This window comes from Acomys minous, assembly GCF_964271855.1.
Source record: "Acomys minous genome assembly, chromosome: 5".
Lineage (NCBI taxonomy): Eukaryota > Metazoa > Chordata > Mammalia > Rodentia > Muridae > Acomys > Acomys minous.
Genome location: NC_140494.1, coordinates 19,857,648 through 19,881,786, shown reverse-complemented (window position 1 = coordinate 19,881,786; position 24,139 = coordinate 19,857,648). Strand labels below are relative to the sequence as shown.

Below are 24,139 nucleotides of genomic sequence, written 5' to 3'. Positions count from 1 at the left end.
GGACTCTGGTGCCCCCTATTTGACCACTCCCCCTTGGCGGGGAGGCCTGGTGGCACTCAGAGGAAGGGGAAGCAGGCTACCAAGATGAGACCTGATAGGCTGTGATCATATGGTGGGAGAGGAGGTCCCCTTCTGTCACAGGCCTACAGTAGGGGAATAGGGTGAAAAAGGTAAGGGAGAAAGGGAAGATACAAGTGAAGGGATAACAATCAGGATGTAATCTGAATAAATTCTTTAAAAAATTAAAAATAAATAAATATATTCAACTAAATGTTGAAAAAAAGTAGCATGTTTTCCTTAGCCACTGATTTCTACCAAAAGCAGGAAACTAAGCAGCAATCTAGAAGCTTACAACAAGGTAGAGTAGAGAGTTGCGTCAACGCAGAGGTGCTGGAGACACTGGGGCAGTCTGAGTTTGTTCGCACATAGAAGAGTCGGTCCCCAGTTTAGGAAAGACATAGAAGCTCATCTCCCTGAGGTGTCTGAATGGACTGGAGTATGATGGCCTGCACAGAAGCAGGGCTGCTGTGACAGACTGTTTACTAACACCCTTCATTTTAGTGTCTGTGTCACCAGTTGGTTGAATCTTGAATTAGGAGTCATAGCCATGTGGTATGGTAAGGCTGTAGGTGGCACTGTATCCTCTTCTCCTCCCACCGCACACAGCTTTCAATTTGGGATAATTTTATATTTCCAGAGGAAGTATAAAGATGAAGCTGAGAAAATGCTTTCCAGCTACTCCACAGTGGCAGATACTCCCGAAATCCAGAGAATCAAGACGACCCAACAGAACATTAGCAACGTGAGTAGCTGTGGCATGCAAAGCTTGGGGCGAGGCTCACTTTGGGTTTCATGGGGAGTTTGCAAAGTTTGCATATATATAATAATTTATAGTGGGGAGGAGATGTAGGTCTAAACATAAAAGCCACTTGTGCTTCATATACCCTTTATGCGCACATTCTGAGTGAATTCCATGTATTGTTTTTAGTGCACTTGGGCTATGACTTAAATTCACCACAGGAGTCAGGTCAGTTGGCAGAAAGTCTAAATTTCAGATGTTTTGGTTAGAGATGCTCAATTTGTATTCCCCCCCCCCCCAGTTTAAATTAATGGTTTGTGTGCTTGCTTGCTTATTTGTTTGTTTGCTTGTTTATATTTTTATTTATTTATTTGTTGTGGTTCTGGGGATTATATCCAGGATCTTGTTCATGCTAACCAATGCTCTGTCATTGAAATATATCCCAACAACCCCCACTTCTAAAATATTATATTTTGTAAGAGTGTCTTTTCCTTCATTGCCTGAACTTTTTCCTATATAATTTTCATTATTCCATCAGATGAGTTTATTTCTTCAAGATAAAAATAATTAATTCTCATAACTGATAAATTAATTAGTTAATTTAAATAAAATAAGTAAAATTCATTTTATTACAGGGTTTCTCTGTGTAGCCTTGGCTATCCTAGACTTGCTTTTAGACCAGGTTGGCCTTGAACTTACAGAAATCCACCTGCCTCTACTTCCTTTTCTCATAAATTCTGACTGTTAGAATTGTTTTGAAGTTTCAAATCCAAATTTTGTATTAGGTACAAATGACAAATGTTGACTTGATTTTAGCTCAAGAGGAGTCTCAATCTTCCACACTGATTTTACTGTGAAGATGAAAGTGGTTTTCACTTCATTTGCACAGATGGCATACATCCAGACTTACAAGTTCAAAACCAACTCATCAACTTTCCTGTTTTTATATTGAGGAACAGGAGTTGCCCGCCTACTGTTAAGAAAGTAGGCTTCTGCTAATTGATGCGTCCATAAACTTTAGTTTTTTTATGAAATTATCAAATGGACCACACAGTCAAATATTATAATGTAGAATTATCTCAGCCATTTAGTACTTAAGCACATATCTAATCAAAGGGAATAATAAAACAAGTGCTGTTAAGTTGGAGGGCTTTGGAAATGCTTTCCGCTTCCTAATGAATTGGCTGACTCACTCTCAGGACAGACAGCTGTCTGGTAAGGCTAGGATCTCCCTGAGACAGGCCAGGCTGTGCCACGAGATGGCAGTTCTCACCAGAAGGATTGGGGAGAGGGTTGATCCCCAATTTTCATCTCTTTCAGCTTATGTCTTACATCATCCCCACCCCTGGGGCACACCGGAGTAGCCAGTGTCTGTAGGGGGAATCACTCTGTTCTCATGTGTCTTTCCTGTGTTTTTGCAGCAAACTTTTGTTTTTCTTTTTGTTTGGAAGGAGTAGATGTCAGGGGTGGAGCGAAAGGGCAAGGTAAGAACGATGACGCAGTCAAGGCTGGTACTGGTGATATAGTCAGTGTTTTCCCAGGAGACACGGAGCGACTTCTGTCTTTGGAAGATTAGCAGTGGCCTGAAGCCTCCATTTTGGGGGATTAGATGCTAACTGCTGAGTGCTTTGGTTTTTGTAAAAAAAACAAAACAAACAAACAAACAACAACAAAAACCGCACGTGCCATAGATCTATATTTGAAGCAGGAAACCATGGATTGCCACTTACATTCTTAAGGCAAATAATGTGCCCCCCAGCTAAGGTACTCACTGTGCCTGGATTACCTGGGCTAAGAGGTTATAAGATCTGAAACCAAAGACAGCATTTATTATCGTAATGGACTATCTCATTGCTTCATGTAATATTGCTTCTCGTAAATGAGACCGGTATTCTCGCTACTGGAAAACCCGAGAAATAGCCTTGCTTGTGTACCAGATCTATTGAATTGTAATAAGCTTACAGTTCTCATTTTTCCTTTCCTCACTATGAAGGTGTCCTACAAGGAAGATGTGGGAGCCGGCACCGCCGTCAGGAACACTCCGGAGATGGAACGAGTGAAGAAAAACCAGCACAATATTAGTTCCGTAAGTTCTCCCCAGCATTAATTATCCTTCCGCAGGCAGACAGGGTCTTCACGAGTGTTTTCAGTTCTTTTCTCAGTAGGATACTTTTTATCTTCTTCGCTTTCTTGAAAAATGATGTCATCGGCCATCAAAGGTCTACCTTCCAGAGTGAAACTCACAGCTTTGTTCCCCTCAAACCTGAAGCTCCATTTCATTTCACGCAGAGCAGAGTAAAGATGACCCGGGCCATTTTAATAAAATCCAGGATTACATTTCATCTTTTGGAACAGAATTTGGGCTGTGTTATATTTTACGTGGAAAGGGTTTGTTGAATATTGTCCCACCTCTTGGAGCAAAGGAATTTTACCTCAAGAAAAATGATCAAAGGGCTTAGTACGCTTATTTGGTAGCTGAAGTGAAGGCATAGATTTGTTTTTTAATGTAGCACCAAGTCACTTTCGTCCTGTGTCAATCATATTTCTGAGCCTTTCCCAGACATAGCTCTGTGCACATATTTCTGTTTTCTGGCTGTATTTTCATTCTACTTTACTAAAAAAAAAACCCTCAAATAAACAAACAAAAAACTGTATCAGTTGAGTATAAATTGTAAAAAATCTTACCCTGTGGTGCTTCTGCCAGTGGGAAATGATAGGAGAGGTATTTAATGCTGTAGGAAAAATGTCTCCCATTTACTGGTTGACACGAACAGCAAATACTTCTTGTCCTTCCAGGAGTGGGGTTGAGCTATGTATTTTCCTGTTGTGGGCAGGACAATGATTCTTTCCTCAACGTTTCTTCCCTGACCCATCTTTTCACCTCTAGTTTTGGAGACACAACCTTCCTGAACTTTCCTTTAAGCCAACCAAATAAAACTGCTTTCAGGGCACGTGTCGGTGCTAATTCAGAGTTAGGTGGTATCCGAAGCATGCGGCCGGGTGGTGGTGTCTGTTGGAATTCCAGGAGAGGCAAGGCGATGCCTATTTTAACACACAGTTATAAAAACTGCACAGAGTGCCAGTGTAGTCAAATCCCTGTGCCACGACAAAAGCCCTGTCCTGAGGACAGCATCTAGAGAGAGAACCTGGTGGCTAAGGCCTGGATGAGAGTAAATGGCATTTTGTTTTGTTCTATGGGAGTTAGAATCAGGTGCCAGTTGAATCTGACAGAGAAGATAGTTCGGGAAAGAAGTGTAAAATGTTAATTATGCATTGATAGTGTTTCAAATGCACCTATTAATGTAATCAACTATATTATGTATACTGTCTAGTCATTCTCCTACAGGGAATGACTGTGCTTTTTTTTTAATGAAGTATTTTTTTTCTTTTTTTTTCTTTTTCAGTTTTTCGAGACAGGGTTTCTCTGTGTAGCCTTGGCTGTCCTGGATTCAATTTGTAGACCAGGCTGTCCTCGAACCTACATCAATCTGCCTGACTCTGCCTCCCTGAGTGCTGAAATTAAAGACGTGAGCCATCATGGTTGGCTTGAGTCTTGAAAAGTTAAAACTTTTATCTCTAATAGCATTGGGCTTTTCACCCTAACAAAACATATAAAACAACACAGTTTGTCAACTTTGTTTCCCTCAGTCTTTTCTAGCAAGCGATAACTGTGCAGTTCTGTATTTCTGAGATTGGGCCATAACCCCCTGCTTAATATTCAAATGGAGACTTGGCCTTTCAAGATTAGCCTGATCTGTCAAACCAAGAGGCCATTCACTAACATTTAAACACGCCGACATTTTCCACCTCCCAGGACAAGCCTTTTTGCTATTAGCTTTCTGTGCTAAGACCTGTTTTTTGAATTTCATTAGAGAAACATGTCTCAGTGAACTCTACCATTAACTGTTTCAGGTCTGAGTTGATACTGGCACCTTTCCTCACGTTCAACCCACAGACACTAAAACAGATGCTGCCTGAGGGAGTAGTGCTTCACGCCAGCCTATGCTTGAGCTTTGATGATTTGAAGCATTACTGGGTGATTTCTAACACCTATTTGGTGTCCATTTAAGTCTTGTCTAAATTTCTGTGTGCACTTCCGGTTCTTACTGGTGTGCTGATAGGTTTGACTCCAGCTCGGGACTTCATGTATTATATCCTCTTCACAGACTGTCACCTATGGGATTTCCTCTGCTATAAAGCAGAGCTCATAGTATTAAAGAGGTATTGCCTTTAAAGCGCATGACAGATTGATGAATAGGAGAATCAGGGCAAGAGTCTCTCATTGAAGTGATGTCTGGGTTTACGTTCACTAGGAATTGTAGTTTCTCCCTATCAGCAACGCTGGCCCACAAATCTTTAGCTCAAGCTCTAACGTGAAGGATATTTCTACCAATAATGATTAAATGAAATGCTCCCCGCTGTAACTCTATCATTTTAGTCCTGAGAACTTGCCTAAACTCTCACAGGTAATAGTACAAAGGCTGCTGCTCCTGAGGGAGAGGGCACACTGGCAGAACGCCAACCCTTGCCACTTATTTTGCAGGCTTCTCAAATTTTTCTTCATTTCATGCTCATTCATAAGAGCGTGCACTTCAAGAGCGAGGCCTGTGCAAGGCCCTAAGGCTGAATTTCAACTCTAAAAACTCACTGACTATCGCTGTATAGTTTCTTGCAAAAGGATTTTCTCTCCCGCCTTTACTGCAGCTGTCAGAAACTCTCAACAGATATGCCATCCCTGTGCTCTGGGTTTGCTGCTCCTTGGTGTTTGGAGATGTTGCAGAATTGCTGGATTATGCAGTCATCTTCCTTCTCTGCCCCCAGCTAATAAAGAAGATCTCTATGCAGTAGGTGAGGGCATCGTCTGTAGTGTTAGGTCAGGAGTCAGGGCCTTCTAACCTTAGAACTTGGTAAGGAAGGAGACGGAGACCCTGTGAGGAAGGTTAGTAGAGACTGCATCCCACTGAAGAGCAGGCCTAAGATTTTTGTGACCTTTGCTCTCGATGCTGCGAGTGACAGCAAGAGTCTCTTTTACATTTAATGTGAGGACAATGAGGATAAGTCATTTTAAACTTAAGATGATAATTTAGTAAACACCACTCTAATTCCTTATTACGGATGAAATAAAAAACTAGAAAGTCACCAATAAATTTTATAGTGTAAAAGTTAACAGTGAAAGGAACGTTCAACGTGGAAAAGTTTGTGGACTAGTGTCTGTCTCATGAAGATGAAGTCTGGAAGAAGTGGACACAAAGTCCCACCGCTACCCCACAAGCTGTTTCTGATTGATGCATGCTGAAAAAGAAACTCAGCTTCGTCTGATGAAGTATCAGCCACACTCCAGGGCAGACTCTGTTACTGCAAGCAGTTGTCCAATTCAAGATGGACTCCATGTTGTTGCTTTTTGTGTGTGTATTTGGTTTTGTATTTGGTTTGATAGCTTTAGTCTTTTTTTGTCTTTCTTTTTTTTTCTTTTCTTTCTTTTTTTCTTTTTGAGAGAAATAAAGCTGGATATGTAGGAAGGTGGGGAATATTTGGGAGGCATTGGAGGAGGGGAAGAATATGAACAAAACACACTGTATGAAAAGAAATTAAATTAATGTTTAAAAAATGATATTGGTATCCTGGGAGAAAGGGTAAAGTATGAGTGGTCTGCGCCATATGATAATTTCCTTTAGTATGTTCCAGTGGTACACATTTATTTCCCATGATTCAAAACTTTGTTATGCTTTGTTCCCCAGTTCCAGTACAAAGATCAAAACTACAAGGCCACTCCGGTAACCATGACCCCAGAGATAGAGAGAGTGAGGAAGAACCAGGAGCAGCTGAGTGCGGCAAGTCATTCTGCTCTCTTTGATGTTTTATCTAACGTGAAGTATTTTCATTAAAAAAAAAAAAGTACTCTCTGTGAATCAGTGACTCCTCGATGTCTTTGGGTGTTCTTTGCCACATCTGCCCACTGAAGCAAGTTTGCGTCATGTTTTCTTACTCAAAAGGTCTTCATTAAGCACCCAGGACACAGGGATCCATAAGAGCCACATCTTTACTTGTGAACCTTTCAGTTTAGAACTAAATCTCTAAAATTGCATCTAGGTAAGGAGCTGGGAAGTAGAGTGGCGTATGCATTGGAAAGGAAAACAGTATTGGAGATAGGATAGGGGAAGCTTTGCTTGCCTGTCCTCTAGGATGCAGAACCAAGGCGAGCACCATACAATGAAATGGAAGTCATCGGCCAGTCCCTTAACCGACTGTGGTGAGAGCTGTTAGTTGACAATGGAGAGGGAAGTCTACTCTGAGCCAGTCCCTCTCTTATTATATATGTCAACACCTGAGCTCAGCGTTACTCATTTCTTTGACTGATGGATGTGGAAAAGTAGCCATGGCAAGTCAGGGCAAAACTGGGACTTGAACTCAGGACCCTTGGAATTTAGAAATCTCCTTAGGCTAATTACAAGTAGTTACCTTTTACCATTTTTTTACAACCCTTTTATAGAATGTTCCTCAATAGTGAGAATGTGAGAATAGCCTCTTTCTTGCAAGACTGGCATTTTGGAAGACCTTAAAATTTAAGAGTAAGTTCTCCCAGGTGGAGGAGGAAAATCAAGGTCAATTAAAGGTGGAGACTCGAGGCCAGAAGCAAGCTAAAGCACCTTGCCAGCCTGCCACATGGACTTTGTTCCAATTTATTGCCAGGGCATCATTCTGGGGTTTCTTTATTTAAGGGTTCTCCCTTATTTCCATTGTTTTGATCTGTAGAGTTTGCGATTAGTTTTGGCGTGGAACAGCTCACTTATTGAGGATCCCCTCACCCCCACTTTTTTTTTTAGTTTTTCCAAGACAGGGTTTCTATGTGCAGCTCTGCCTGTCCTACAACTTGCTCTGTAGACCAGGCTGGACTCTAACCCACAGATTTGCCTGCCTCTGCCTCTCAAGTTCTGGGATTAAATGAATGCGCCAGCACCCAACTGAAGAGCCACTGTAAGCAGCTTAATCAACACTTCTTGATCACTTGAGTTCAGTTAACAGGAGGCCACTGCGAAAGCCCATGTGTGAGAAGTAATGCATAAAACTTCGGTTTTACAGCCCAAGAAGAGATAGAGCAGTGATATTTGTGCACTATAAATTTATTTATTACCACTAAGCTGTGCATTTAAAATTATTAAGATGATGGATTTTATGCCATGTGTATTGTAGCACAATAAAATATTTTAAATAGAAGAAAAATTATTATTAAAAAATCAAGAATGGGTTTAAGCTCCAGCCTTTTTGTAGTCATTTAGAGCCCTTTACAGTATTTATTAAAATTCCTATATATCCTCTGTAGGTCAAATACAAAGGAGAGCTAAAACCAGCAACCTCCATTTCGGATTTGCTGGAGCTCAAGAGAGTAAAAGAAAACCAGAAGAATATCAGCAACGTGTGACCATCTTAGTATTTATCGTCTGTATTTAATGATAGCAAACATTTCAATATTCAGATAAGAGGATTATAGTAGAGCAGTGGTTCTCAACCTGTTCGTACAACTCCCACAAAAGTTGCATATCCTGCATATCAGATGTTTACACTACAGCTCATAACAGTAGCAAAATGAGTTTTGGAGTAGTAGCGAAATAATGTATGGTGGGGGGAGGGGGGGTACCACATGAGGAACTGTATTAAAGGGTTGCCGCTCTAGGAGGGTTGAGAACCACTGTCTTGGCAGTTGCTTCAGAGGACAGTGTCAGGGTGGTAGGTGCTGCAGGGCTTGCAGTGTGCTCTGTGATGACTGCCCTCCAATTGGTGCCGTGTCCTGCCCATCTTGTCTTTGTGCTGATGATTGCTGTGGCTCCCTTAGGAAGGCAGGTAGTTCTTGGGATCTTGGTCCAGCTCTCTTGCTTTTTCCTACCTGCTGGAGTTCTTGTTTTTCATGCCCCTCTGGGCCCTTTCTCTCATTCTTGATGATTATTCCTTTGCTTCTGGGGGGAAAGAGTGAGGTCTGTGTGGTTGACTAAATATATCGTGTGAAATGGACCTGTTAATGGGCACTTGGCCCAAGGCAGCATTTTAAAAATTAATTTATTCATATCACATCTCAATTGTTATCCTATCCCTTGTATCCTCCCATTCCTCCCTCCCTCCCATTTTCCTTCTACTCCCCTCCCCTATGACTATGACTGAGGGAGACCTCCTCCACCTCTATATGATCATAGAGTGTCAAGTCTCTTCTTGGTAGCCTGCTATCCTTCCTCTGAGTGCCACCAACCAGGTGTCCCCATCAAGGGAACATGGTCAAATATGGGGCACCAGAGTTTGTGTGAAAGTCAGTCCCCACTCTCCACTCAACAATGGCCAAGGCAGCATTTTTAATTAGACTCATGGACCACTCTACATCCCTCTGTGTATAAATCCCACCTACAACTGACTGAGAGCATCCTCTTGGGAATCCATTAGCGTACAGAATGGGTTGTTTGGAAGAGGAAAGCCAGAACTCTATTATCGTCAAACAAATCATTTATTCTTCCAACTCATAAAGCCATTGGGCCAGTTTATGAACCAAAGTCAGGTTAGCATGAGATACGATTTCTAACAGGTGTCTCTCTGTCTTTTAGAGGAGGAGCATTCTTTCCTTCCCAGGCAGACCTGATGGGACTCTATTACTCTAAGAAAGTATATGTCAGGGAGAAGGAAGACTGGCATGGAGGGAAGCATGCTGTCTTTACATGGCTTGCCATGGTCACCTGCTGAAATACATACTGCCGAGGCCCCTGTTGTAGTTAATTTCTGAAAAAATACAACTATGTAATACCACACTATTCAAAGACGACTTGTAATATCTACAAAGCATTTCTTCTCATACCCATGTGTGCTTAAAGGCTCACTCCAGGCTTACTGGAAATATATTCGAGCCTATCCACAGCGGTTGAGAAGAGGTACACTGCTATGCCAAAATGAAATAGATGCTTAAAGTTGAAAGCATTTTAAGTCTCCTCTTCCTCCTTCTCCATGCTTTCTCCTTTGTTTTAATGAGTTTCTCTTCCTTGGCTAGCCCTTTAACATTAAATATGATTTGATTCTTTTTGTTGCTGTTGTTACTTCTGAAGTGATTCACAATCCTCTATTTTCTTCTCTGAAATGCTAGGTTTATTATAAAGGTCAACTGGGAAGGGCTACGGCCTTAAGTGTAACTCCTGAAATGGAACGAGTAAAGAAGAATCAAGAAAATATTAGCTCGGCAAGTGGCTTTAATTCATTTTGGACCATTGCAATGGATGTATCCTTTATAATTTACTTGCGTTGCTTATTGCCTTGAGAGTAAAGTTTATTTCCAATGAATGCATATGCTATCTCAGATGAATCCCAAAAGCCCTCAACATGTGCATTAACATTAATATGCAGTCCCTCATTAATATCAGATATGACTGATATAATTACATGTATAGTTCATTTAAACAATGACTCATGTTATTTTAACCAGTATCTTTGAAACTAAGTCTTTGATGTATATGTTTTTAAAAATTGACATTTTATTGATGTACTTCACTGAACATGAGTTAGTTAGTAAATGCTTTCTGCAGAGATGAAGTTAAAAATGAGTAATTCAAAATAAGAATAGAAAAGATAAACCATTTAGTGCATTTAATATAGGATTCAGCCAGTCAAGGAAGCTGTCCATGGTGGGTCCCAGAATCCACTGCAGGACTCCCTTAGATGCTTGCAGATCTGCGTGTCAGGCTCTGCTCACAGCACACCTGCAGGACCTCTGGACCTCAGGCTGCCTGCAGATCTGCGTGTCAGGCTCTGCTCACAGCACACCTGCAGGACCTCTGGACCTCAGGCTCTGCTCACAGCACACCTGCAGGACCTCTGGACCTCAGGCTCTGCTCACAGCACACCTGCAGGACCTCTGGACCTCAGATGCCTGCAGATCTGCGTGTCAGGCTCTGCTCACAGCACACCTGCAGGACCTCTGGACCTCAGGCTCTGCTCACAGCACACCTGCAGGACCTCTGGACCTCAGGCTCTGCTCACAGCACACCTGCAGGACCTCTGGACCTCAGATGCCTGCAGATCTGCGTGTCAGGCTCTGCTCACAGCACACCTGCAGGACCTCTGGACCTCAGGCTCTGCTCACAGCACACCTGCAGGACCTCTGGACCTCAGGCTCTGCTCACAGCACACCTGCAGGACCTCTGGACCTCAGGCTCTGCTCACAGCACACCTGCAGGACCTCTGGACCTCAGGCTCAGCATTTGAGATTTGGATTCATAATTGGCAGGTCTCTCACCACATTCCTACCCAGAGATATTGGGTGTGTTCAGCATCAATTGTCTTTAAGGTGTAGCTGCTCAGAAGAAAACAGATTTGTCCTGGTTCTCCCTCATTCTTTAGGGAGGGGAAAAAAAAATAAAGGAAATCAGTTGTGTTTCCCTCAACACTCTTACAGGAGAAAAGTACTTAGGCACAGTGCATTCAGGTTCTGCCTCACGTTTAATTTGCACTGTTTAAATGTGTTAAGCAGTTTCATGGCGGGCATTCACTGGCTGTTGGTCGGCGTGTTTGTTTCCTGTTGACAGACTTAAGTCATTTATGTATTAACTTCTAAGGGGGAGCATCAAGAGTGTCATTTTAGGTGACGATTGTGGAACAAAATGTCATCCACCGAAGGCAAAGTTACCTGGGAAATAATTCTGAGTAAAGCTTTAAAAAGTGATGCAATCTTTAGATTATAATTATCCAATTATGTGGATACCTCCTGTCTCTCTTGCAGGTGAAATACACTCAGGACCACAAACAAATGAGAGGTAGACCATGTCTGATCTTAGATACACCTGCTTTGAGACATGTTAAAGAAGCACAAAATCATGTTTCCATGGTAGGATGTGCCAGAACACTGCCTCCATGACTAAAACATACTAAGGAATGGCAAGAGCTGTGTTTGGATGGCTTTAGTTCTCTATTAATCTGGACAGCTAACAACGCATGTGGGTGTGAATGAGCCCGTGGGGACACCGGGGCTCTAGTTCCACTGAAATGTAATGAAAATACTTATTCTAATAAAATAACTTCCCCTCAGTGACTTTTGGTGTGTTTTTATTTCTAACTTGACTACTGCAAATATGTTTTGTGAGTGTTATTTGCCTATATTTTGTTTTTTTTTTACATAATTTTAAGACACATTTTGGTATATTTGTGCATTATAAAAATATTTTTAGTGTGTTTTGAAAACAGTTTCATGTTGTAATTTTTTTTTAATCATGAAGTTCACCCACTTAAGGTGTTTTGTTCAATCTGTATAGTTTCAGAGTGGTTCAATTATTGCCCTCTTTGAATTTCAGAACGTGAAAAGAATGTATGTTTTATAATATACACAGCTGTTCTGTAACTGTATATAAAATTTTATAGAACTCTCTTAATCTAATTTTAAACAGCACTTGAAGAATTATGCCCAAATAACTTGTCACTATTGAAGATGAAAAGATAGGAAATCAATCTGTAGTCAAATTTTGTGTTTTAGGAAGTAACTGATGTTTTAATGTAATTGTCTTTTATATCCTACTGATATATAGGTTTATATACCATTTAAAGGAGATACTATTTATAGTGTTTAAAAATGTAAAATTATTAGCACTTGATTTCTGACATTATTTTTGGACTAGTTCAGGAAATATATTATATCATACTATATTTATTATATGTAATAATCCACATGCACTTTATGTGACCTATCATTTTATAAAAGCTTTGTGAGACCATCAGGAATTTCAGGCTTACATTAATAATAGTTTTTCTTTTTCAGGTGAAATATCATGAAGATTTTGAGAAAACAAAGGGAAGGGGCTTCACTCCTGTTGTGGATGACCCTGTGACGGAGCGGGTGAGGAAGAACACCCAGGTCGTGAGCGATGCTGCCTACAAGGGTGTCCAGCCTCATGTTGTGGAGATGGATCGAAGACCGGGGATCATTGTTGGTGAGCCTGTGCTCTTCTCTTGGGTGTGCATGGTCAGAGGACCTAGCCCGAGCTAGAACTACCTTCCGTGTTCATCTGACCTCCCAGGTTTGATGTAAATTTTTACTAGATCGCAGGCAGAATGCTTTCGTACCATGATGAAAGGCATCCAGGGCTTTCAGAGAATAGCATTGGCAATATTATTCTTGAAAGTTGGTGGTGCACGCCTTTAATCCCAGCACTCGGGAGGCAGAGGCAGGCGGATTGCTGTGAGTTCGAGGCCAGCCTGGTCTACAAAGTGAGTCCAGGACGGCCAAGGCTACACAGAGAAACCCTGTCTCCTAAAACCAAAAAAAAAAAAAAAAGAAAAAAAGAAAAAAAAGAAAGTTCTGTTTAGTATCTACTTGTTAAACAGAAGCATTCCAGAGAGAACTGGTTGACCATTTTGCTTCCTTTAGCTTGTGGGTTTGCTTGGTGAAAGTGTTACACTGTAGACATTGGGTACCTGGGTGACAGACTTAGTCACTTCCTGCTTATGTCCTTTCATCATTAAATATAGAGTCTGAGGGTGTTCTGTAATAGGAATTATTAGCATTTTTTGAATAGTGTTTCTGAATTGGGATATTTAAGGGCCACGCAAAAGCCGGGTAATTTAGACAGGAACCCATTTTTCACTGTGTCTTTTCCTTATGTTCACTCCAGGGAAATCCTAGGGAATGTGGCTTGAAATATCAATGGAAATCAGATTGAAATATAAGCAGGCTAGAAAGGAAAATCACTCTATCTCAGTACAGATCAAAACCCTGAGTCCTACATCCTTTGGCGCAGTTAGCCTCTGAGTTTCTATATTTACTCCAGCTGTGTAGCTCACTATGCAGTTCCTTTTAGCATCTCTGTGATACACACACACACACACACACACACACACACACACACACACACACACACACACTCCCCTTATTTTACTTGTTATTTTGGAATTTATTTTGGTCCACAGTTCAAGGGCACAGCCTATCCCACGAAGTTACGGTGAGAGTAGCTGAGGTGGCTGGCCACGTTGTGCCCCTGCTAGGAAATGAGGAGCGATGAGTCCTTGGGTTCAGCCCACTTTCTCCCTTCTACACAGTCCAGGGCCACAACTCGTAGAACGGTGCCCCTTGCATTTAGGGTGCGTCTTCCTACCTCAGTCAACCTACTCAGGATAATCCCTCACAGGTGTGCCCAGAGATTTGTCTCCACTGAGATTTTAGATACCGTCCGATTGACTTTGCAAGCCATCAAGGTCAGAGAGATTTTGGCAACTGCGGGGTCTCAGTTAGGGTTTCATTGCTGTGAAACTCTAACTGGCCATGGCCATGGCAACTCTTATTTAAAAAAAAAAATCAAAAACATTTAATTGCGGTTGGCTTTCAGTTTCAGAGGTTTAGTCCATTTTATCATCATGGCGGGAAGCACGGCAGCGTGCAGGCAGACATGGTGCTGGAGAAGGAGCTGAGAGCTCTACATCTGGATCAGCAGGCAGCAGGGAGAGACTGACTGCCACACGGAGCATAACTCCGCCATAGAAGACCTCAAAGCTCTCCTATCCTCAATGACACGCTTCCTCCATCAAGGCTACACCTCCTAGAAGTGCCACTCTGTATGGGGCAACCATCAAATACAAGAGCGTAGGGGGACATTCCTATTCAAACCACATGTGGCACAGATTTCTTGGTAACCTCACTGTTAGGGTACCTTCCTCTTAGAGAGGAAGAGCTTCTGCTTGAGAACCAAAGCAGTGAGAGGGCATGGGACGGTGAGTTAGGTGGGGAGGCATGTACTTGACAAAGTAACAGTTTAGCAGAAAGCAAGAGCGCCAACATCCAAGCTCCGAGTGACTTAGACCATTTCTGAAGTGAAACAGTATTTTCCAAGGAACCAGTCCAGACCGATTTGTAGGCTACTGATGGCTTTACTCCTCCTTCCAGCTTGATTACTTACAGGGGCCATAGTAAGATGGATGGATGAATTGTGATGTTTTCAGTCAAAGTAATGCAGAAATGGAAGAGTCCATTGATTTGTGTTAATAACTCATCAGAGAGAGTGGTGTGATTCATCTCACCCTGAGGTCTTACAAAGCTCAAGGACCAGGAATGATGGTGAAATCATTGCTAAAAATGTTGGAAGCATCTAGACAGGGCTCTCAGGGCCAGTGTTTATAGAGTTTGCAATAGCAGTTATCAGTATTTTTTAAACACAAGATGTATAACTAAAATTTATTTATTCGGTGGGCAATCTAGAAGTCAGTTTATTTCTTCATATGGGGAAAATCAGTGTCTGGGAAGGCTCGCTTATGAAATCATAAAGTGAAGCACATTTAACCAACACCATACTTCCTACTGAGCCAGGGTCTATACCACGCATGGAAGCATATGTTTGCAGATTTGCTAGTCAGTGAAGACCAAGACAGCTGGTGCTGCTCCTATTTTTGTTGTGGGGCTCTGCTGCTCACTAGTTAGATGAGCTTGGCAAAGCTACTCAGTCTGTCTGAGCCTCAGGTTCATCACTTAGGAAACAATGTCAACATCAGTGTCCATAGAAGTATATATGATGCTTAATGAGTTAGAGCGTAACAGGGAATAGTGCTTGGCATATGGTCAACAGTAGATAATTGGTAAGAAAGCATTTGCTTTTAGCCATTAACTATGTTAGTTTAACCTCAACTCATTTCTGTCATAGCCAAGTACTTATTTTCCAGTTATTTATCGCTACACAGCCCTCTTAGATCCATCAATTGTAACAACAGATACACTCAGAAATTATTAAGTTTGAATTTTGCCTGTAGCTACAATAAAACAAGGGTACATTGGCCTCCATGTCTGTTGGTGGACGTCAGTCATTGTGACAAAATACTCAAGAAGCCAACTTAAAAGAGAAACGTGTTAATGTGGCTGACAGCATGAGGTTTTAGCCCAAGGTCATTTGGCTCTATTGTTTTGGCTCTGTGGCAGTGCAGTGCAGTCATAACAGTCAGAGTATGTGACAAAGGGAGACAGCTACTGGGAAACAAAGGAGACCTGGGTAGACTTGTCCCAAGATATTCTTAGAGGGAGCGTCCCCAGTTATCTAACTTTATCTCATCAGTGATCACCTCTTGAAGTTTCCACAACTTTGGATAATGTCATAGGCTAGTGAAGAGGTCTGCAATACATGGGTCTTTGGGGGGACCCTTCAGAATAAGCTATGACAATAGCATGCCAACTGAACACAGAAGTATATTTTTACTCATACCTCTGCCCCTCACCTGCCGTAGTTCCTTGTTAGAAGAAAACTTTCTGCAGAATTGGTGATACTCGTGTCCTCTATGGCTTGATTTGTTGCCATAGACCCAGACTTGGAATGAAAACTGGTCCTGCCACTAGTCTACATTTCCAGCGTTCTTTCCTGTTCCAGGGAGAGAAGGGTTTTAAACAAAAACTTTTCCCTCATTTCCAATGAATACTCAGGTGTCCTCAGTCAGAAATTTTAAGCAGATGTTGACTGGCCTTGGGTGGAGCAAGGAGTGTTGGTATTTGGGCATGCAGTAGTACCAAGTACAGCAGCCTTGTGTCAACCTGCCTTTGGGAGAGTCATGGGTACTTCATGGTGACTTCCATGCTGGGCAGTGAAGGAACTGAGTTGCTCAAATGTGATGACAAACTTTTTTTTTTAGCAGCTACACATGTCCTTCCCCCCATTGTCCCCAACTGCACCATTCTCTGGGCTCTACAGTGTTCTACTGGGATGCTCTTAATGTGTTGCCCTTGCTTGACTGACTTCCACGCTGGCTTTCCAAAGTTCCCTCTTGATCTCTTGATTTCTTCCTTTTGGTGAAAGACCTCAAAGTGTGGCGCACAGATCCTGGCTCCATCTTCGACATTGACCCCCTGGAGGACAATATTCAGTCTAGAAGTCTCCATATGCTCTCTGGTATCTTTTGCATTCCTCTCTGTTTCCCTGGGCTTTGTCCTGAAAGTTAATGATGATGAGTTATAGACTTTCACTGTGGCAAACATGCTCTGTCAATTTAAAGTTGAGCAGTCAGAAAACCCAGGAAATGCACTATGTCACTTTAAAATAACATTAGTTATTTATGAAAACCAAACTTACAAAGGAGCTTGGAAATAAATCCTACACTAATTTGTCCTAGATTCATTTAAAAATGGTGTCTAGAGTATACTTACATTTGCCTTTCATTGGCAAATATGATTCTATAGGCTTTTTGGGTCTGCAGATCTAGTTATTTGGATTGCAAAGAGCTTCTGGAACAAAAAGAAGATCTGCTTCATAAAACACAGCGTGATAGTATTTTAGAATCAGGTTTCAAAAATTATACATAGAACAATGGAATGGTTTCTCTAAAGCATCATGTATGCTTTCAAATTAAACCTGCAGGTATTTAGCATTCATCTCCAAATTTTCATACAATATAAGATGAATAGTTCTCATCGGGACTTACTCAACTGAGTTTGGGTGACATATATGTCATTAAAAGGGGGGAAATGAATGATTTGGTATAGTAACAACATGGCTGCACATTTAGGCTTTAAAGCCATGCTTAGCAAATGTGGTCTGAAAATTATTATGCAATTTCCTAGTTTCAAAAGAAACAAAATCCAAGTAGTATATACTCAGGGCTACTTGAAAGCCAGTGTTTAAAGCAAATGTTTGCTTTCAAAGATATTTCTTAGTTTTCCAGTGTTTTCTTAGATATTGTCCACCTCCTCGCCCTTATGTCTCCTAGTAAAGCCAGATTAAATGAGAGTAAATGCCTTTTAGGTCCTGTATGCATGTGTTGCAGCCCATGCTAAGTCTGGGATAGTTTACTAGAACCTTGTCATAGCAGAGATTAGGATTATTATCTAATTAGGGATTGCTTTTCCTTTCCCATGAAGCTTTTAAGGAATCTGTCTGTTGTATAAGCCACCTGTTCATGTGTCTGAATATTCTTCTCTGCTGTAGAAAAGGCGAGTCAGTACCGGAGACGCCTGTCTTGCTCTCATTCCGGCAGCACTTTTGGTACAGGTCTGGGAGATGACAAGTCAGAGATCTCAGAGCTCTACCCTAGCTTTTCATGCTGCAGTGAGCTAACGAGACCATCTGATGAAGGAGGTACCAAACTGCAGCCATTCATGATTAACTCACTTCTCAGATGGGCACCGGAGTGTGTTTTATACGCTTTCACCTTTGCACAAACAGCCTGGGTGTGTTTGAAATTTTAATTCTATGTTTTGAAACTTAAGGATCTTTTACTTAAAGCTACTAACTTGTGGTTTTGCATGCTTTACTATTGTCTGTGTAGTGTACCATAACAACGAAAGTGTGCTCAGATTTGCTACATGAATCTATGACTGGAGGGTATGTTGTGGGTCTGCACAGTCTTAGGGGCCCATCAGAGTTCTGTGTCATTTCTATATGGTTTCTATTAAAGGGAGAAAGCCAATCTTACATCAACATTTGGGTGGTTAAGCTATTGCTATAAATTGGTGTGTGTATAAATACTGATGTAAATTTATTGAATGAGAGCTTGTCAGAAAGAACTGGCATGGGCTGCTTGGGATGTACCATTCTTTTTCTTAAGTAGAAAACATTGTTGATATTAACAATCATTACTTTACTGTGATCTGTGCTTCTTTTCCTGTGCTGTTTCTTTTATGCATCCAAGTAGGTAGATCCTTTTCAGAACTTTCACTGAATTCCATTGGGGTGTTAAATGATGGCTGCTGATGAAGCTGTCATTAAAGGCAAGACTCAGTACACTGGGAGGGCAAGGGGACAACACACACACTCTGAGTTTCCAAGATGAGATCGCTGAAGTCGCTGGGCAGGAGTTTGAAGTTAAGCAGTTTAATACCTGAGGAAGACAAGTATCATTTCCAAGGACAGCTCCTGTAATCAAATCATTGTGCCCCTCACAGTAATGCACTGATGAATATAAAATCAATCATGCTTTTTATACTTGAACTGTAAACGCTGTCTGGCCTGAGATTTCTAGGGATGTGGGAGACTCCTGTTTATACCTTTTTTTTCCCCAAGACAGAATCTTGCTATATTTAAGCCTAGTCAGGCCTCAGTCTTGAGTCCTCCTGTGTAGCCTCTCAAGTACTAAGATGGCAGCTCCCTGTGAGATCATGCCCAGTCATCTTCTTTTAGGCAATTCCAAAGAAACAAGAACAAACAAGTTTTGTTTTTAATTATAGATAAAATGCACATTGGTCTCTTTTATCTGGGTCTGGCCCATTCATGGAGGCTTCCAGAACTTCTTCAATTATTTTTCTTCTTTTTGAGTGGGAGATATTGACTTTCCTTTAGTGCTTTTTAAGGTTCTGGGTGTACATACTAGTGCTGATGCTTGCTAAGAGAAGTGCAGGAAGCAGATGTAAGAACTACTGGCCAGTGGCATTGCCTATCCCTCAGCTAAGCATCCTGCAGTTACTGTCTTCCTAGGATGGGGGCATTTGCTTCCGTGGTGGCTCTTGTATCTCCTGTGTGCACAACAGCACAGCATCTGCCATTCACTCACCTACTCATTAGATGTACATCAGCAACAGCCAAGAACTTGGATCTGTAATACATTGAACACAAGAGACAGGGATCTGCCATAGGGACATAGACTCTGCTGACGGGACTCTGATATTGAACAGTCACAAAGTGATACTACTAATTATAAATAGAACCAGGGGAACGAGCAAATGGGATGGGGTCAGGAGTTGAGAGGCAATTTTGTTTAGCCTTGATGTCAGAAAAGCCTTCTGCAAGGATGAAAAGTGGCTTGAATGAACTGAGTTCTGCAAGGCTGTGATACGGACTCATTCAAGTGTATAGACCACTAAAGTTCAGAGGCTGTGCTGGAGGTGTACTTTGCAGTCTTCTCCCAAGTCTACAATCTTGGACGACTCCACTTAGATGCAGGAAATTCAGAACGGTCCACTTCAGAGGCCTCAGCTCCCCATCTTTGGTAGTGAGAGATAACCCAGTTGACTTGGGTCACTGCTTTTTCTTTCCCAAGGCTGTAAAACTCACTGATGCTGGTAATTGTGTATTATCTCCTCTTGCTTTTTCAAACCACTGTTCTGTGTTAATTCCAATTATTTCAAAAGGAGGATCCATTCCTATGTGAAGCTAAATGGAATGAGAAGATGTCTCCATTGAGAAAAAGTACAAGCAGATATCCTTTCACCTACATTAGCTGTTGAAGACTAGAGCTTAAAGTAACTCGCCATCTTCATGCCTCGGCCTCCTATTTACTGAGATTACAGGCATGCACCATGCCCGTGCAGGAAGAACGATAGTCTAGAGAGTGTGCTGTGGATGAGCCACTTACCATTCTAGTTAGAAGAGTGAAGTTTGGACTCCCAGAGACCATATCCATGCCCAGTGCGTACAGTGGCCCCTTTGTAATTCCAGCCTGAGAAAGCAGAGACACAGAATTCGGGGAGCAGGTTGTGCAGCTAGGCAGGTACTCTACCACACGCCAAGCTCAGAAACACTAATTAAAATGAAGGTACTTTCTACTCTGAGCAAGGTAGCAGGAAGTAGATTTTTAGCAGGCAGTGATGGCTCACGGGGTTGAAGGCAGCCTTGTGATGTCAAATTGACTCTTTGGAGATATTTGTAAGTTTCTGCCATTTGTAGGCACCCATCACCAGCCTAATACACTTTTTCTTTAGGAACACCTCTTAGTTTTGCAGGTAGATATAGAGATATGGAGCAGGACTCAAAATGTACAATTAAGTTTGGTGACATCAAATCAGATGACTCCACACCAGGACGTGTCTATGCTCCTCAGAGTAGTCTTTAAGATCCATGCGAATATTCCCCTAAATTCATTCATTTTAGGGCATGCAAAGCATTATCAATGAGACCTACTTTGTCTGTTCAAATGAATAGAGACATACAAACTTCATACATTCAAACTAACCGCACCTCCACCCCCACCCACCCAACTACCAAACTGCTGTTATGGGTCTGAGGTCATTCAGAGATATACCAGTCCGACATGAATACATTTTAATAAATAAGAGGCCAGACCATGGATACTGGCTAGTCCATACCCAAGACTCATGCTCTGAATGTGTATGGCTCTGAATCACACTAGTCAGGAGCTTAGAATAAAGGCAAAACTCACAAGACCATGCCCTTCATGCAGTTTTGCAATCAGAGGCAAGCATACATCCTGAAGTAGATCCTGCCTATGAACTTCCTCTCTACAGCTGATGAAGCACGCATTCTGTGCATTTGGGGTAACCAAACTTTACAGAAACAAAACTACGTGCCTTGTTATCTTACGTGAACCACAAGCCCCAGCATCCCAGGAAGTTATCTGTCTGTGGGCAAGTGGGGCTTACAGGTTAGAGAAATTTTTGTTTTATAGATCTCTCTCTCTCTCTCTCTCTCTCTCTCTCTCTCTCTCTCTCTCTCTCTCTCTGTCTTTTTGTCTCTCTCTGGTTTTTTGAGGCAGGTTTTCTCTGTGTAGTCCTGGCTGTCCTGGAACTCATTCTGTAGGCCAGGGTGGCCTTGAACTCACAGAGATCTGCCTGCTTCTGCCTTCTGAGTGCTGGGATTAAAGGCATGAGCTCTCTTAAGCACAGTAATTTAAACTTAAAACACAACACTAGCCATCACACTTTATCATCTTGCAAATCTCTGCTTCCCAGGGCTTATAACTTGCTAAATGTCAGCTATAGCTTTTCGGTTCCAGAGCCAACCTCTTTGGAACCATTCTGCATGGAGGTCCTGTTTCCCAAAGGTTCCCTAACCTAAAGCAGCACCAAAAAGTAAAAGCCACAGGGCTGGGTGTTAAATATGCAATATGCACCACACAAAATACATGGTATAAGATTTATTGTAGACGCATGGGGAGAGAAGGAAAGAAAGGCATCCCAGGAGAGAGAGAGAGAGAGAGAGAGAGAGAGAGAGAGAGAGAGAGACAGACAGACAGACAGACAGACAGACAGACAGACACAGAGAGACAGCAGAGAGGAACAAAAGAACAAGAGAGAGAGGGACAGAGACAGAGAGGAAGAGAGGAACAAGAGAAGAGAAGAGGAGAGAGAGAGAGAGAGAGAGAGAGAGAGACAGACAGACAGACAGACAGACAGACAGACAGAGACAGAGAGACAGCAGAGAGGAACAAAAGAACAAGAGAGACAGGGACAGAGACAGACAGAGAGACAGAGACAGAGAGGAAGAGAGGAACAAGAGAAGAGAAGAGGAGAGAGAGAGAGAGAGAGGGAGAGAGAGAGAGAGAGAGAGAGAGAGAGAGAGAGAGAGAGAGAGAGAGAGAGAGAGAGAGAGAGATGGGTTTGTTCTTTTTATATCCTGGGAAGCTAGCCCATCTAGATGCAGGCAAGTAATGACATCATAGGTTGCTAGGCAGACTAGGGGCAGTATGCTAACACTGGGGGGATTCCTCAGTGGGTAAGCATGAAATATGAGGAGCTGAGCTCAAATCCCAGCACCCATGTAAAAATCCAGGTGTGAGAAAGCATTCCTGTAATCTCAGTGGTGGGAAGGCATGCCTGCAGGACCCCGTGGGTTTGCTCGGCAACCATTGAAATCACTTGATAAGTTCCTTGTTCAATGAGAGGCCTTGTGTCAATAAATAGAGTGAAAAGCAACTGAAGAAGACACCTGGCATTGCATCGGGCCTCCATGTGTTCCCGTGCACACCTAGAAATATCTTTTGAAATAAACATCTCTTGTGGAAGCCCTTGAAGGAAAATTTTTACACTTATACTTTGTTTCAATGTCTTGATATTTTGATGACATTGAAGCAAAGCTGAAAACAATCCGATGAGGGCTGCTTTTTTCTTTTCTTGGCAAGGACTTGGAGGCTTTGAAACATAGGATCCCTTTGCAATGCTTGCCGTGCTGGGCTCTGGTAAGGAGGAGCTGACTGATGACAAGACAGGATTTTATGGTGATGACAAGTGTTTGCTGAAAATAATGAGTGCCCTCAGCAGCAGCAGTCAATCATGTGCCTTTGTTTAAACTTCCAGCCCTAGAAACTGAGACTCGTGTCACAATACTTGGTAGAGGACAAGAAAATGGAAAACGTTCTTATGTATTTCAAATGTTATTTTTTTTTCCTTCAAGATTTTCTTGATCCCATTAAGTTTAGATGTGTAGAATTTGTATATGATTAAAAAGTGTTGCATCCTAGAAAATGGCCCTTTTATGTAATTCAGTCATCTCCTGCTGCAGAGCGGACATGTGTGGCAAAGCTATGCTGAATATCAGGATGCTGGGCCGGGGGTCCTGACAGTTCCTGGCTCTGATTTCCTGTGCACGACAGGCAGGACTGGAGGCTCAGGAGTGTTCCGAGATATTTTATGCTTCCTTAGCTAAGTGCCATAAACTTCAGTGAACTCCTTTCCTCTCTTTTTCTTGTCTCTGTGACAATGTGTTTATGCTCTAAAATCCATCTGTTTGGCTTTACAAATGAGGTGGCTAGGCAGCTGTGAGGTTCAGTTCTTGGGGTCCTTCCTATGACTGAGAGGAAAAGCTGACTGTTAGGACAGAGGGTTAGGTGGTCATCTTGTTTCCTTGGAGAAAGGGGCAGCGTTTGCCTCCTGTGAGTGTTAACCTAGAAGAATTCTCTGAGTTTTCAGTTTTCTCATTGCTTGGTCTCCATGTCTCTCATGCCAGTTGCCCATCTTGCTTTGATTGCTGAATATTTTCATTTCTTATGTGATTATCTAGAGCTTGCTTTGCTCTCCAGGCTGCTCTTCAATGGATTAAGTTACTGGAGGGTTTTCTTTGAATGTCTCTATTGTGCTATTTTGATTCAATAACAGAGGATTTTATTTAAACTTCATCCAATTTTATTTTGATTCTTGAATAGCTGAAGTCATCTTTATTGCCTTCCCGGGTTGTGTTTTGCTTGCTCTTAGCCTGACACATGTGTCGTCTGGTGGACATGTTCCGTATGCTCTCTGCTCATTTTGCTGAGGTCTCCTTTGATTTTATGTTTGTCTTTATTTCACTTGTCTAGTGTATCTGCCTCCTGGTACTGCTTTGTGTTTTTTTGGCTTCCCTTCACTTGCAGTCCTCTGTCGTTGCGAAGGTTTTTAATGGGTTTTCAATTGCAGTTATTCTTTGCTGCCCTCAGTTTGAACGTGTGTTCAGTTTGGCTTCAGGTATTTTCCTTGTTTCTGTTTCTTCTGTGGAGCATCAGAGGGACATAGGGGTGTGGCAGTGAATGAAAAGCAGGTGCACTTTTCAAAACAGACATTTTAGCTTTCCAACCTCGTGAACTTTCCCCAGCTCCTTCCTCCTTTTCCTGACTCAAAGCAAATGTCTGAGTTTTGTGGAGTTTAACCCAGCCTGGCCAAGCTGCACGTACAGTACCGTTTATGTGTTTTCAAAGGAGAGTAGATTGTAAAGGAGGTTTCAG

At 42.0% G+C, this 24,139-nt stretch overlaps 1 protein-coding gene across 11 annotated transcripts in view; it reads left to right on the top strand.

The window, feature by feature from the left end:
• The window catches only part of NEBL (nebulette), a 362,420-nt gene that overhangs the window by 317,171 nt on the left and 21,110 nt on the right, over positions 1-24,139 (top strand). For 7 of the 11 annotated variants that reach the window (XM_084782452.1, XM_084782451.1, XM_084782454.1 and 4 more), the window contains 8 exons: positions 698-802; positions 2,793-2,885; positions 6,538-6,630; positions 9,915-10,007; positions 11,544-11,648; positions 12,573-12,744; positions 16,579-16,671; positions 17,704-17,853. In XM_084782452.1, the coding sequence (XP_084638578.1) occupies positions 698-802; positions 2,793-2,885; positions 6,538-6,630; positions 9,915-10,007; positions 11,544-11,648; positions 12,573-12,744; positions 16,579-16,671; positions 17,704-17,853 (904 nt within the window). Of the gene's footprint in view, positions 1-697; positions 803-2,792; positions 2,886-6,537; positions 6,631-8,120; positions 8,214-9,914; positions 10,008-11,543; positions 11,649-12,572; positions 12,745-16,578; positions 16,672-17,703; positions 17,854-24,139 lie in introns of all 11 variants that reach the window. The other 4 variants (XM_084782450.1, XM_084782457.1, XM_084782458.1 and 1 more) reach the window with 4 other exon arrangements.